A 13,768-nucleotide genomic window follows, 5' to 3' on the forward strand; every position below is an offset into this window, starting at 1 on the left:
AAAGTGCCCCCACCAAGAAAGCGACGTTCTCGGCCGCGTCCTGGCTCCCTGAAGTCTGGCTCTGGAGCCCCAGCTCCATTGTCAACTGCCCAGCCAGCGCTTGCCGAGTTTACTCCGCTTATGGTGTGGCTGACACCTGCCAGTGGCCTTCAGTCGGCGGCCAGGTTGACACCTATCCCTGCTCCTCGGTCGGAGGCCCGGCCGAGTCCAGTCCCAGCTCCTCGGTCGGAGGCCCAGCCAAGTCCTGTGCCTGCTCCTCAGTCGGAGGCCCGGCCGAGTCCTGTGCCTGCTCCTCGGTCGGAGGCCCGGCCGAGTCCAGTCCAAGCCCCTCGGTCGGAGGCCCGGCCGAGTCCCGTGCCAAGTCCAGTCCCTGCTCCTCGGTTGGAGGCCCGGCCGAGTCCTGTGCCTGCTTCTCAGTCATAGGCCCGGCCGAGTCCAGTCCAAGCCCCTCGGTCGGAGGCCCGGCCGAGTCCCGTGCCAAGTCCAGTGCCTGCTCCTTGGTCGGAGGCCTGGCCAAGTCCTGTGCCAAGTCCAGTGCCAGCTCCTCGGTCGGAGGCCCGGCGAAGGTCGTTTGCTCCCAGTGACCCTTCATCAGCTCCCAGCGAACCTCTGTCGGTGGTCCGGCCAAGACCCAGGAGGGTTTCTCAGCCAGCAGTCCGGCCTCAAGAGAGTTTCAGCCTTCATCTTCGCCGCTGGCCTCCAGTGGGTCCAAGCCCACGCCTTCGCCGCCAGCCTCTAGTGGGCCCCAGCCCACGCCTTCGCCGCCAAGCTCCAGTGGGTCCCAGCCCACGCCTTCGCCGCCGGCCTCCACTTCAACCACGATGTGATGAAGTGTTTTTTCTGTCTAAATCCAACCAGAGCATCAGCACAACATTGAGACAAGAGAGAAATACAAACTTAAACAAGCTTGAAGTTGCAACATAAAGAAATAAAAGCTTCAGGTTATTTGCGGTTTTACAGAACTGTACAAACATTTATTCTGCAGATTGGGTCGGTTTGACAGGTAAGAATCTAGAAATAACAGATGTTGTATTGTAAAAAAAAATGTATCTATCTAATATTTACATAAAACGCAAGTCAAAATATTATACATGTTCACAATTTAAATAAAACAACTGACATCATCAACCACAGTCATGTCTGACATCACAAACAGCTGACTGGTCACTTTGGATGCTTTCCAGATGTTTTGGGGTTCTGCAGTAAACAGTACGTGTTGTCAGTCGGCTGTGAAGAACCTATGGATCTAGAGAAAATCACAAAAAATTACTTTTCATTAATCTTTTGATGATGTAGACTTTTTTTCCTGTTATCTCAAATCTTACACTTAAATGGCCGTTTTAAAGGAAAATCCCATCGGTAGTTTTTGTAGGTTTCCACTTTGTTCTTTCTCTCGTTTTATTTTGTTTCCTTTGGAATGGCAAAAAATACAATTGGCCTCATTTTGCATCTCATGTCAGGGTTTCCCCTACATGTAATTGACTGTGGCGCACCGCCACGGCAAAATAAAAGCCGCCACACCTTAAAAATTCAGGCATAAATAAATCCAGTGTTAGAGAGGGGAAATATTTTACCATCATCTTCCACCGCAGTCTTTGACGTTAACTAGCATGTTCGATATTTAGCTTGATAATTAGCTAGAGGATTAAAATGGTCACCCTGCATGGGTCACCGCATCCGACCCGTTTTCCGACCGTAGCACAAATTACATTCCGTACCCGAGCCGACCTGCTATAAATTCATACCGATGCCCGAAAGAAAATTGATGGACACAATTTTTAAAAGTGAAAGTAAGACAGCGTGGGGAATGGGAGTTCTGGGGGGGCGCAAGCACGCATGAATGAGCTCACATAATATATAAATGCTTATTATTTGTGTCGCTAATAATGACTGATGAAAGTGACGCCTTGAAAGTGCCAATCGTAAAACCCGACCCGCCTCTCTAGGTGTCCGACTCGATCCGCATCTGTGTCCAACACAGTACATTATTTTTCACTCATGCAGGACTCTGACTTAGATAACTCCTCTCTTGAAACAAATAATAAAAATAGTATTTCTTTACAATATTAGAGTTCATGATGGCTTGTGAGAGCATCATAACCAGAAGAAGAGAAAGAGAAAAGAGAAAAAAATGAAATTCCCTAAGTAGCCTATGACATAAGTATAAATATTACAGTATGATTAAACAACCCCCCCCCCCCCCCCAGGCCGGCGCCACAGTCTCAGAAAATACTGGGGGAAACACTGCATGTTATAAACCTGTGTATTTACGGAGTTCACAGAGGAGCTGAAGCTTAAAGTTACCTTCTTTATTATTTCCACCGGTGAAAGGCTCGCAGATCTCAGAGTACAGGGACTCGTCAGGTCCAGATGTGTCTGTGAGGAAAAATGATAAAATGATGGATATGAACTGTTTTGTCTTCAGAAGTTTATCAACAGAATATTTGGTTATAAATGTCTGTAAAGTCTTTACCGGTCGTATTTTCCATCGGTTGACGGTCGGGGATGGTGTAATATGTGGGATCATTTGGGTTTGATCCACCTATAAAAACATTTAGAAGCAAAAACTATAAATTGGAACCAACTTACAATTAATGTTAGCATGCTAACTAGCTAGCCCTGCCCTGCAGCAGCTGGTGGACATAATGCCCGCTACTTTATGTGATTATGAATTCAACAACTGGCCAATTCTTACATATCGCACCTTTTTAAGGAAATTAAACTCTTTCATAACCATAATGTCCTGTAACCTGAAAAACTGTATGAACTTTCATCTAACACATTCTCATCTATTTAGGCCTCTTGTTCATTGGGCAAATGTTATAATTATGACATAAAGAAATACTAATTATGAGACAACTATTGTGTCATAAATGTCAGAGATGGTAAGTCAACATAATGTTCTTTGGGATTGTGAGAGAAATGTTCAAATGTCCCTTCTTATTTTGATATCTTGTTCTTACATCTGAAACTTAACAATATAGATACATTATTATTTATGTAAAGTGAAATCATGTGATAGTTTTGTGGTTGCAGTATGAGTGGGGGTCGGTGAAGCCTCTTCTGTGTAAAAGTGTTTTGACCTTCGGTTGACGTTTGACACACAACAATGGTTGAAGTGTAAAAGAAGTTCATGTGTATCATGAGACGGATGTGGAGATGATTTGAATAATGTTTTGATAGAGATCATATGTGATATTGTGACTGTTACAACTGAGTGTATTGTTTTCTATCCTCTATTCAGTCATCATCTATTCATGCTCTCACTTACAAGCAATAAAGAACTTCTAGAAAATAAACATTGTGTTGTGTTTTGATCAACTGTCATCCCGAGATTCCACCAGATATGTATCCAGTGCCTTACGGCTCCGGTCTGGTTTTGCTCCGCCACCATTTGTGTTTTGAGTCCACCACGCCGAGTACGGTCGGACAACTGGCGTCACGAGATCGAGGAGTTCCCGCGATAATCACATAACTACTTGCGACCGCAGTTATTGGTATGTGCTGTAAAACAACAACATGAAGTGTTCCCGACCAAAGGATTATTAGAACAGCTTGTGTTTGTCTCTTTTTTGAGATATTTGCTCTGTCTCAGTTCAGGGTCTGCATCCTCTGAAGGACTCGGCCTTTGTGGTCTTTGAAGGCGAGTCCTTCAGAGAGACCTTGTTAACCTCGTCAGCCATCGTTAAATGTGACGGTCTAGCCTTTGGAGCATTTCCTGGTTGTGTCACCAGATGTTTTACCCTTACGTCACCATTTCCGCCGCCCAGGCCCGCTACAGTGACGATCTACGCCACGTGATGTCCCATTTTCTCTCTTTCTTTCTTTCTTTCTTTCTTCTTTTTCAGGCTCGCAAAGAATATTGGGATATGTGAGGCCACGAAGGATCGTAGCAGTGCATCCTCCAGTAACAGGGAAAAGAAGGAGCATCTGGAGGAGCCTTCAGACTGGGTCAGCCTTCAGGTGACATAATTGGCCTTCAAATGCTCCTCTAAAGGATGCAGAGCTGAACTGAGACACAGCAGTTGTTTCTGTACGTGACTTCCTGTCTGCTCTGTGCTAAATTCAGCTGAATTGCTGCGTCGTGCTCCAGCATCCGCCAGAAATAGAAGTCCTGTGTATCTGTTTTTGAGGGCTTTAGACTGCCGGAGCTGGATGGAGCAGATACGCAGCGCAGCGGATCTGGCAGAGGTTGACAGATAGACTACAGTAAAACCATCAGCTCCGCCACACGGCGGACACTCGTCTGGTGGAATCGTGAAGTCATCTGCACTAAACAAGCAGCTTTTTTTGGCGCTTCGTAAAGGTAGTGGAGACATGTTGAATTATTTACCTGGACATTCTACCATGCAGAATGCATCTGTAGGTACAGGGACTCGTTCTACACCTGCAGGAAGAATCAAAAATAGAAGAATACTCATTTGTATACATGAAGTGGTACTTACATACATTAATACAGCTTATTTGATTCAAGTCATATAAATCAGGTTGGCCACCGTCTGTGTACTTTAGGAAACTCAGCACAAATCCATCAGTGTGGGATTTCATTTCACATCAGTCTGGATCCTCACAGAAAGAGGAAGGAGGAAGTTTTTATAGAATGAAACACTTCTTATTTCTCACTGTTCGTAACCTGAAACTCTGCTCCACCCTGTATCTCATCATAGACGTGGCATCTTTCCTCAGTTCCTGTGAAAAAGACTGTGAATGGCACAGAACTGATAATCTGTTGAGTAATAATCAACTGAGACAAAAAAATATCTGAGTTATAACCTGTATCTGACTTTCTGATGTCATTTCTACAAATTAATTATTCAAATATAAATTAACATATTAAAGTGTGCAGAATGTGTTACACTCATACTGTGTCAGGTTTTATTTACCTCGTCTTTTAAACCTGCATCTATGAATCAGGTAGAAGATGAGGAGGAGGATGATGAGGAGCAAGGGGACAACGATACCAATCACCAAAGGGAGAGGTGGTTTTTGTTCTGGAGGAGCAACTGGAAGACAAATTCACATTTAATAACTCAGTAAGACTTGGTAAGACTTCGGATCATCATTGTACACCTACCTGTGCTTGACCATGGTGATGCTGTAGTAGTAAGTGTCGTCATCGTCGGCTTCGTAGTTGTAGTTCTCTTCTTAGTTCTCTTCTTAGTCGGCTTCTTAGTCGTAGTTGGCTTTGTAGTCGACATCGTAGTCGGCATCGTAGTCGTAGTCGTAGTTGGCTTCGTAGTCGTAGTTGGCTTCGTAGTCGGCTTCGTAGTCGGCTTTGTAGTTGTTGGTGGTGGTGGTGTGGTTTTCTTTTTTCCTTGCGAGAAACAAGATTCAGTTCAGTTTGGAAATCCCATCAAATTTATAAAAATGTACATCAAACAAATCCACAATACATTCATGGCAACTAAAAATCTTAATTCAGAATGTCTCCTATATTGTTCTGGGCCCGTATTCACAAAGACTTTTATCTTAACTCCTAAATTGGACTTAAAGTTTTTATGTAGGAGTCGTTTCTTAAAAGTAATTCACAAAGCCACTGAGACCTACTTTTAGTTATGAAAACAGTGAACTCCTAAACTAGAAGTAACTCTCTGTTGCTATGGATGACGTCATCTTATAAGGACGCACTTAGAAGCGGTGACAACGGTGATTGGTTGTTGAGTGACAGGGCAGCCCATTGAAAAGTCATTTAGTCTACGCAATGCATGAAGTGAAAATAAGGAAGTTGACTACAAGCCCATGACAAAGCCTATGAAAAGATATTGGATAAAGAAATGTATTTATGAGGAGAATTAAGTGCACCCCCCGAACAAAAAACGCTTCAGACAAAAATTACAATTTACAAAAATTGCGATGAAAAACGTGAATTGCCAATAAAAGCGGCATTTGCTCGAAAAGCTGCGTCAAACCACTCTCCATTAAAATTCAGGAATCGTGTGTTGATCCGGGCCATTTCACAACAATGTCCAGTATATTGTAACATGCGTCAAAGACAATTTGTGTATTGATGGAATGCAACTTTTTCCGATTGACAAAAGCCCTATTCGCACGGGACTAGTATAACCTGGGGACCTCCAGTAATTTGTAATAGTTGCGGAGGTCGTCTGTGATCTTAATCCCGTGTGAATCTGCCATGTCCATAATTTGTAAAGTAAAAATTCCACTGCAAATCACCTATCATATTTCACCAAACACAGAGGTCATGTGATAATATCAGTCCCTTGCGAATCGGCATCTCTGTGATTTGGGGTCGTTTTTTGATTTTCTTAAGGTTTTTAGTGTTTTCCACCTTTTTTGGCCTTTTTCCCAGTTGATAATTATGGAGGATGCGTTGGGAATTATAAATGAAAGTTTTGACAGCATTTTGGGTGCAAATTCAGGAGGCTCATCAGAAGAGCGAAATCTCGAAAGATGATTAGATGGATTACATGCATGGCAGCATGCGATAAGGAACATTTTTCCATCTTTCAACAGGCTCACCAGTTATTATATTAAAAATATCCATATCTAACAGTTGTGCTGCTCCAGCAAGGGCTCTGGTGCGATCGACCTGGGGGATAATGTCAGTAAAACACAGACTTTGCTTATCCTGTGTGAATGCGCCGCACGAAACACGGACGTGGTGGGATAATTTCTAAATCACTTGAGGTCCCCAGGTAATACTAGTCCCGTGCGAAGAGCTGCATTTTCCCCATAGCCAAACATCGGTGTGTATTTTAACTCTGGCGTTATTGGATTGTTTCGGTTGGTTGAGGACATTATTGCGTCCCTCACCAACTCAACCAGAACTTCAATCCCTTCACGGTCCATCTGACATCGTTTTAATAATTCCCTGTTATTTAGCGTCTTCAAAACATTCGGCTGTGACCAGGTCTTAGCGAGTTAGGAGTCCTCTGGACTACTTCTAAGGTCTCCCAGACTGAGCTGCTACTTTTAGGCTTAAAATGTTTTGTGAATAACTCTTATTTTCAAAAATTAGGAGTCCTAAAGTTACGACTGACACGCCCATTATTTTTAGGAGTTGCTCCTAAATTCGCCTGTTAGGAGCTACTTTTAGCCTTAAGATTCTTTGTGAATATGACCCTAATCAGTAACTATGGACCATTGAGTTGTATTGAGTTCAGATATAAAAGCAATTAAACGTGTTAATAGTCGATCATAAAGTTCTTGTGTTAAAATGACCTGACACTAAGAGATTATCCATGACTCTGTAGTAAATATCTTAAAATGATGTTCTAACTCAAACTTTAGATCTTCCCTCCAGTTTCAGATCTATAATTGAATCTTGACTTCTGATATCTCAGTGAGAGAAAAAGATATGTTTAAATTCTCTAAATCAAATTGAATTAAGACTATAGTCACGATAATATCGAGTCTTCACCTTTCAAATTCAAACAGTCTTTCAGGAAACATTTAATTGTTATAAATGTAATTACATAGTTTCTAAGTGACTTGATGAAGACGTTTTCTAGTCTGAGACTTCTTTCATTATTGTGGTCATTTGTTCTCTTGAGTTGAACTGGCATTCAGAGCATGTCGTGTGCTCGACTTCCTTCATTAGACCACAAACTTTAACTTTATCACAGTGTCATAGAAACATGTCTGCACTGACTGTAGATCTGTGTCTGTTTGAATAACTCCTCACGTCTTCATGCTGTTGGTTTTTATTTGTGTTTGAGCTCTTTTAGATTTCACCAATATAAAAACCTGTTTTTATCTTCCTGTTGTTGTTCTTTCCCTTCTTGCCTGTTTGTCTGGTTGCTGTAGGTGTCTCAGTGTTCTCTGCTGGTGTTAATGCTGCAGTTGTTGCTGCTGTTTGTCTTCTTGTTGGTTTAGCTGCAGTTTGAGTTGTTGGTGTTGAGTTATTTTAGGTGAAGCCTCGGTACGTTCAGTGTTCAGAGGACATTTATACCACAAACACAAACACAACTTCACCACAGAGAGATGACATCAGACACTCACACACTATAAAAAGCCTGGGTCTAGCCAATAAGCTACACCCAGAGGCCTGTTGGCTTAGCTTAGCTTAGCTTAGCTTAGCACAGAGACGAGGAACAGGGGAAACAGTTAGCCTGTCTCTGTTCAAACGTAACAAATCAACTGACCAGCACCTCTAATCAGCTGATCACACAGAGACTCGCTGCTAAAAGCTCAACTGTCAGATCAGGTGTAATTATAAGAAAGAGGAACTCACACCAGGCACGTTGTTCTACAGGAGAACAATGTTGGTTCTGCTAAGATAACCAGCGACTAGCTGAGCTTCATATTTAACAGACAGGTATGAAAGTGACATTAATCCTCTTATCTAACTCAGCAAAAAAAGTAAAAAACTAATTTCCTGAAATTGTGAAATATTCTTTAGAATGATGAATATTTGACTCATATTTCTTTGTTCCTCTCAGACTTCTTGTCTCTCACCTCTGTCAGATGTCTCAGCTTCCATCACAGTCAGGTACACAGCAGGTTTTCCATCACAGTAGTAAAGTCCAGAGTCACCAGGCTGAACGTGTGTTAATGTCAACGTCTTGTCCACAGGTGAAACATAAACCCATATGTTTTCTTGTACTTCACTCCTGTCTTTGCTCCATGTTGGAACATGTGATCCTCCAACATCACGAGGACAGTTCAGAGTGATGATGGTCTTCTCTGTAGCGTTACGTATGATTGTTCCTGTACACAGCAAACAAAACAAGATTCATTTAACTTACCGTCATAAAATGATCATGGCCTGTTACTTTACATATTCTAAATGTCCTCCATGTTTAAGTTCTTGGATTAGGTTTCAGAGAAGAAGATAGAAGCTGAGACAGTTTGATGCAGATTTAAAAATAAAGTAACTTAAACAATTATAGAGTAACGGACAGGCCACACCAAGAACTATAACTATAACTATAAGGACATCAAAACAAACTTCAAAGATCATCTGTCGGTACGTCTCTGGTAAAATTATGTTCTTCATGTTTAATTTGAAGCCTGATATACATTATTTTAGCTTTTTATAACTTGTATAAATAACCAAGACTGAGTTATTTGCAGTTCACCCTGAATGCTAAAGTGCAACAACAGGCTTCTCCACTACAGCATCAGGAGTGAATCACCTGCTGCTGCCAGTCCACTGTGGCATGAATTTAAGTCTAAAGTGTCCAAGTCATGAATAATGATAACATTATATTCTGTAATATATATAGCTGTTAAACATTTAGCTAAGAAACATGATGTTGAAACAAGAAGAGAAACAAAGTGTGATGTTACCTGATGGGATCACCGTCAGCTCCACAGCTGCTTCATTATTACACAAGTATGTTCCAGAGTCTGAGACGGTAACACTGCGAATGTGAAGTGATTTATCTGCCAGTGAACTGTATCGTCTGCCTGGATCAGAAATGTGTTTCTTGTCCCTGTCACCATGAGCTGTAAGAATGTCAACTCTGTGTCCGTTCGTCTCTCTGCTCCACGTCACTTCACCCTCCACAGAGTGAAGACAACGCAGAGTGACTGACTGCTTCTCCTCGACTACTTCATGTTTTATTGCTGAAAAAAAGAGACAATTTACACTTTTACAATAAAAAACACATCTGTCTGCATCTTAATACTGCACGAAACTCAAAAATGATTTAATATGAGAGTACTTATTGAACACGACCTTGAGTGAAAACCACCTTCAGACTAAAGAAGCAGACGAGGTTTCAGCCACAATCATCTAAAACATCATCATGAGTGAAAACTAAAGTTCATCCAACTTTTACTTTGGCAGCTAAATGAGTTCTTGTTATGTTGTGTGTCTGGTGGCATTCTGACAGAAACTGGACCAGATTTGATCGAGGCACATAGACGGACCACCCAGCATTGAGTCCGGTTGTGCGCAAGGTTTTCTTCCTGTTACGAGTCAGTTTTATTCATGCTGCTGTTGGATCCTCGTGCTCATGAGGGAAATGTTGGGTCTCTGTGAATAAATGAATCCAGGAGTTTGTTCTGAACCTGCTCAGTTTGTAACGTGTCATGACTTCTATTGTGAGTTGGTGCTGTTGTACAAATAAAGAGCGATTGACTGATTCGGTTCTTTATCCGCAAAAAAGCAACAATCAAATATCTGATCAGATGAAGGTCAGACATTTAGAGAACAACAGTTAAAGCTTTAGTTCTGCTCTTTATTAATGTAAATACATCGCGACTAGCTTCTAACGCACTACCTGAACTGATGTTAACCACTTTATGACACTTTGACTACGAGCTGTCAGACTTCTTGTGAACTTCACGTCGATGTTGAGCTACAAACTCGATGAAACTACGACTCTGAACAACTCTGAGGACAGACGGCACCGAACAGAATCTAATAAAAAGTTCTTACCTGCAGTGACTTTACATCCCAGAACAAAGACCAGCAGGCAGCTGCAGATATTCAACCTCATCTTCTCTCAGACTGAAGCGACTGAACTGACCACAGTTTCCATCTGAGCTGAGAACAGGAACTCAGCTGTCTGGTTGTTCACACATGTTCCTAAAACAGCACAAAGCCACAGAGTCTTTATCTGTGTCTGTCTTTATTTGACTAATGAACACCAATGCTTCCTATTCGTCAGTAACACAGTTACATCAGATGTCAGACATTTATCACAGATTCCAGAGAAAGATTAAGTTTTTATCGACTTGTATATGTTTATATAAGTAAATGATTGCATCATCTGATACTGAAGCAGCTCAAGGAACTGTCTCGAGAGCTGATTTGTGTATTTTGCAAATAAATGTGCACTCAGGCCTCATGGAGGAACAACTGAGGCTTGTTTGGAGTCACGTGCCCGTCGAACTTCATGATGCCTGCTGTGTTTTAAAGATAAATACAGTGACAGAGGAAAAAACAGCTGGAAATGTGTGTTCCTGCAAACTACACGTGTTCAGATTTGTTTGTCTCATCTATACTGAACTGACGGTTGTATGATACGTGTCATGTCACTTTCACACGCTTGGACATGAGCTGACTTTCATGTCAGGAAGTGGACGTAAGGACGGTGGTGGTGTACGAGCTGGGTGAGGGCTGCAGAGTCGGAGAGAAAGTTGACGCTTATTGTGTCCAATCGGCACCAGAACACGAGCAAAGTGACGCCACAGCAAAGAAACATGAAGAAACTTAAATGTTTAACATGTCTGTGGGTTCTGGTGATTGGGTTGAGAGCCTTTATAGGTCACAGGTGTACCGAATAAAGTGGTCACCATATATATTTCTTCAGTTTAAAGGTAATCCAGTGATGGCTGTCTGTTCATCATCAGGTACACACCAAACAGAAGCTGTTAATACATAATTAGACAAAGAAACCTGACCAATCACCAAAAGTTCAAACTAAACATTTCAACTTTACCGTTGTTTAGGTTGAAAGCTGGGTTCATGCTCTGGTTAGGGTTGGTAAAACATCAACACTGATTTGGTTGCAGACGTCACTAATGGAGACGGTTCAACTTCATGGAAGAATAGTCGGTTTCGGTCACAACAAAAACAGTTGGATTGTCTCCAGTGGTGAGACTCGAGGTCGACATCTGTACCAAACATGTCATTTCACATTCAGCTGTCTGTCACATCAGGATGTGGAGAAGACGGTGGTGTTAGTAAAGGCCAGTAAGACTGTCGTTCCACTCTGTGGGGAGATTTCCAGCAGTTCTTGTCGCCACAGAAATGACTGGAGATCGTCCGCCATCCTGTGAAAATCAGTCATCTTTGGTCAGCTGGAAATCTCGCCCACGTGCAGCCTTGTTGACTGTAACAACACCACCCACACCTCCACCTCCTGATGCAAAAGTCTAACAAACATATAATATGAACCTGATACGACACGTTTGGTATGAATGTCAACATTGGACATATCTGTGGTTTGCAGAAACGTTAACTGCCAACATTAACTCCTGGAGACTGGGCTGTTGAAAAGGGCAGCCATTTTCAAAAAATACTTCTCAGGCAATTGGACGAACCATCATGTCTATCACACTTCAGCCAATCAGATCAACAGCAGGAGGGCGTCACCACCAGCGGAGTCAGCTGGTGAATCCAATCCTTCCAAAGAAGGTACGCTGAACTTTTCATCGGAACCTGATTGGCTGAACGACAACAGCCTGAAGCCTGGCAAGAGATCACGTTATCCCACAAACCCATCTGCCCACCAGTGTGACCAAACACAACTTTACACTGTTCATGAAGGAAAGTAAAGTGGTACCATCGACTGTCAAAGGTCACGAAAAACAAGAAGAGACACACCGAGAAATGAAGTGACTTTTTTTATAAATGATGCATAGGATGTGGGCGTGGGTGTGGGCACTGGGCCGGGTGGAGAATGTAGGTTTGAAGGGTGACATCATGTTCTCACCAGTGATGAAAAAAAAAGATAGAGCTGCTGGAACTGATACCAGCTAACTCTCGTGTCATTTGTGGTTCAACTGTTTGTTCAAAGTCATCAAACTCAGTTCCTCATTTCACTATCTTTACAAACTACACATTAATGGTGCATTCTGTAGTTTTTGGGGAAGAAGTTGAATTGATTTTGAAGAAAGAATCTCTGTGTGTGGCCAAGTTCCCAACATGTGAGCGTGTAGACGTTTCGAAGAGCTGATGCTGTCGTCTCGAGCAGCGGTGGGAGTCCAGAGTCATTCTGCTGCCAAACACTCAGCTGGTAACACAGAAAAGAGGAAGTGAACCTCTCAGTTGGGGAAAGAGCTGCAGCACACCATGTACAACAGAAATATTCTGTATATGATAGAAGCTATCGCCCCCACAGTGTTGTGGTGTGACCTCTGTGTGTCAAACATGTTCGTGCCATCATTGAACACTGAGCTGTACTGGTATTATTAGCTCGACCTCCACAGACGACACCTTGAATCAGAGAAGTCAGATACTGAACTTTAATCAGACTCACTTCACTGCCTGTGTATAGGCAGTTCACTGTGCACCGGGATACTGGACTTCCTCAGCAACAAACCACAAAACGTCGGGATGGGAGGCCGCACATCATCCACCCTCATCCTGAACACTGGCACACCACAGGGGTGTGTCCTCAGCCCCCTCCTCTACTCTTCACCCAGGACTGCTCCCCCATCCACCCCACCAACACCATGATGACACGGCCATCGTAGGACTGATACCAAACAACAACGAGTCAGCCTTCATATAGATTAATTTCTCATAACATGCTGGTCAACTGGGACAGCAGAGGTGAGCCTCCAGGAACTGGGTGGAGCCGGACTATAAACCTCTGGCTCCAAGGCATCAGCCAATCAGCTCCCCGGGGCAACCTGCAATCATTCTGACACACCTGCAACCAATCACACACACAGGTAACAGAGGATTATTGAAACATTTATGGCCTCTAGGGTCGTAACACCATGACCTTCATACATGATCTTTGGACCTGCAACTGCTTCAAAATGGCTCCAAGTGTCTCTCCTGACTTGGTCAAATCAATTACAGATCAATGCTGAGCCACTTAGACTCTCCCATTGTAGTGTTTGTGGCCCAGAAAAGTCACCAGCTGGTCTCAATCACAATCACTCAGAAGAAGTTAAGATCAAATTGTGATCACCTACATGACAGGAGCTTCTGCAGGAGCTTTGTGGAGTTTATTGTAGAGAACCCTTTCTGCCACTGGTAGGAGACAAAACTGCAGCTTTAATGTGTCTTCAGAAGTTCAACAGTTCTGCATTCTACACGTTGACATTCTCACAGCTCTCAGATCTTTTACTTGCTTCTCGTTGGGATGTTCGTCTTGTATACACGTCAAAATTTTTAAAA

General features: G+C 42.7%; 1 protein-coding gene across 1 annotated transcript; it reads right to left on the reverse strand.

Annotated features, from left to right (window-relative positions):
- Positions 1–994: 994 nt before the first annotated feature.
- On the reverse strand, positions 995–10,484 carry LOC115577223 (mucin-5AC-like). The gene is made up of 9 exons (XM_030410201.1): positions 10,349–10,484; positions 9,253–9,531; positions 8,419–8,670; positions 5,075–5,314; positions 4,884–5,003; positions 4,334–4,387; positions 2,474–2,542; positions 2,305–2,376; positions 995–1,238 (listed from the first exon to the last, which is right to left on the reverse strand). Exons 1-9 carry the CDS (start codon positions 10,407–10,409, stop codon positions 1,165–1,167), a joined length of 1,221 nt encoding a protein of 406 aa, XP_030266061.1. The 5' UTR covers positions 10,410–10,484; the 3' UTR covers positions 995–1,164.
- Positions 10,485–13,768: the final 3,284 nt, after the last annotated feature.

The sequence above is a fragment of the Sparus aurata genome, chromosome 3 (genome assembly GCF_900880675.1).
Source record: "Sparus aurata chromosome 3, fSpaAur1.1, whole genome shotgun sequence".
In the NCBI taxonomy this organism is placed as follows: domain Eukaryota; kingdom Metazoa; phylum Chordata; class Actinopteri; order Spariformes; family Sparidae; genus Sparus; species Sparus aurata.

Bases quoted from the DNA above. Each gene is read 5' to 3' on its own strand.
- LOC115577223 (XM_030410201.1), bottom strand. From the start codon at position 10,409: ATGAGGTTGAATATCTGCAGCTGCCTGCTGGTCTTTGTTCTGGGATGT. The intron at 9,532-10,348 runs GTAAGAACTTTT...TCTTTTTTTCAG, and splicing joins GGGATGTAAAGTCACTGCAG to CAATAAAACATGAAGTAGTC. The intron at 2,377-2,473 runs GTAAAGACTTTA...TTTTCCTCACAG, and splicing joins ACCGATGGAAAATACGACCG to ACACATCTGGACCTGACGAG.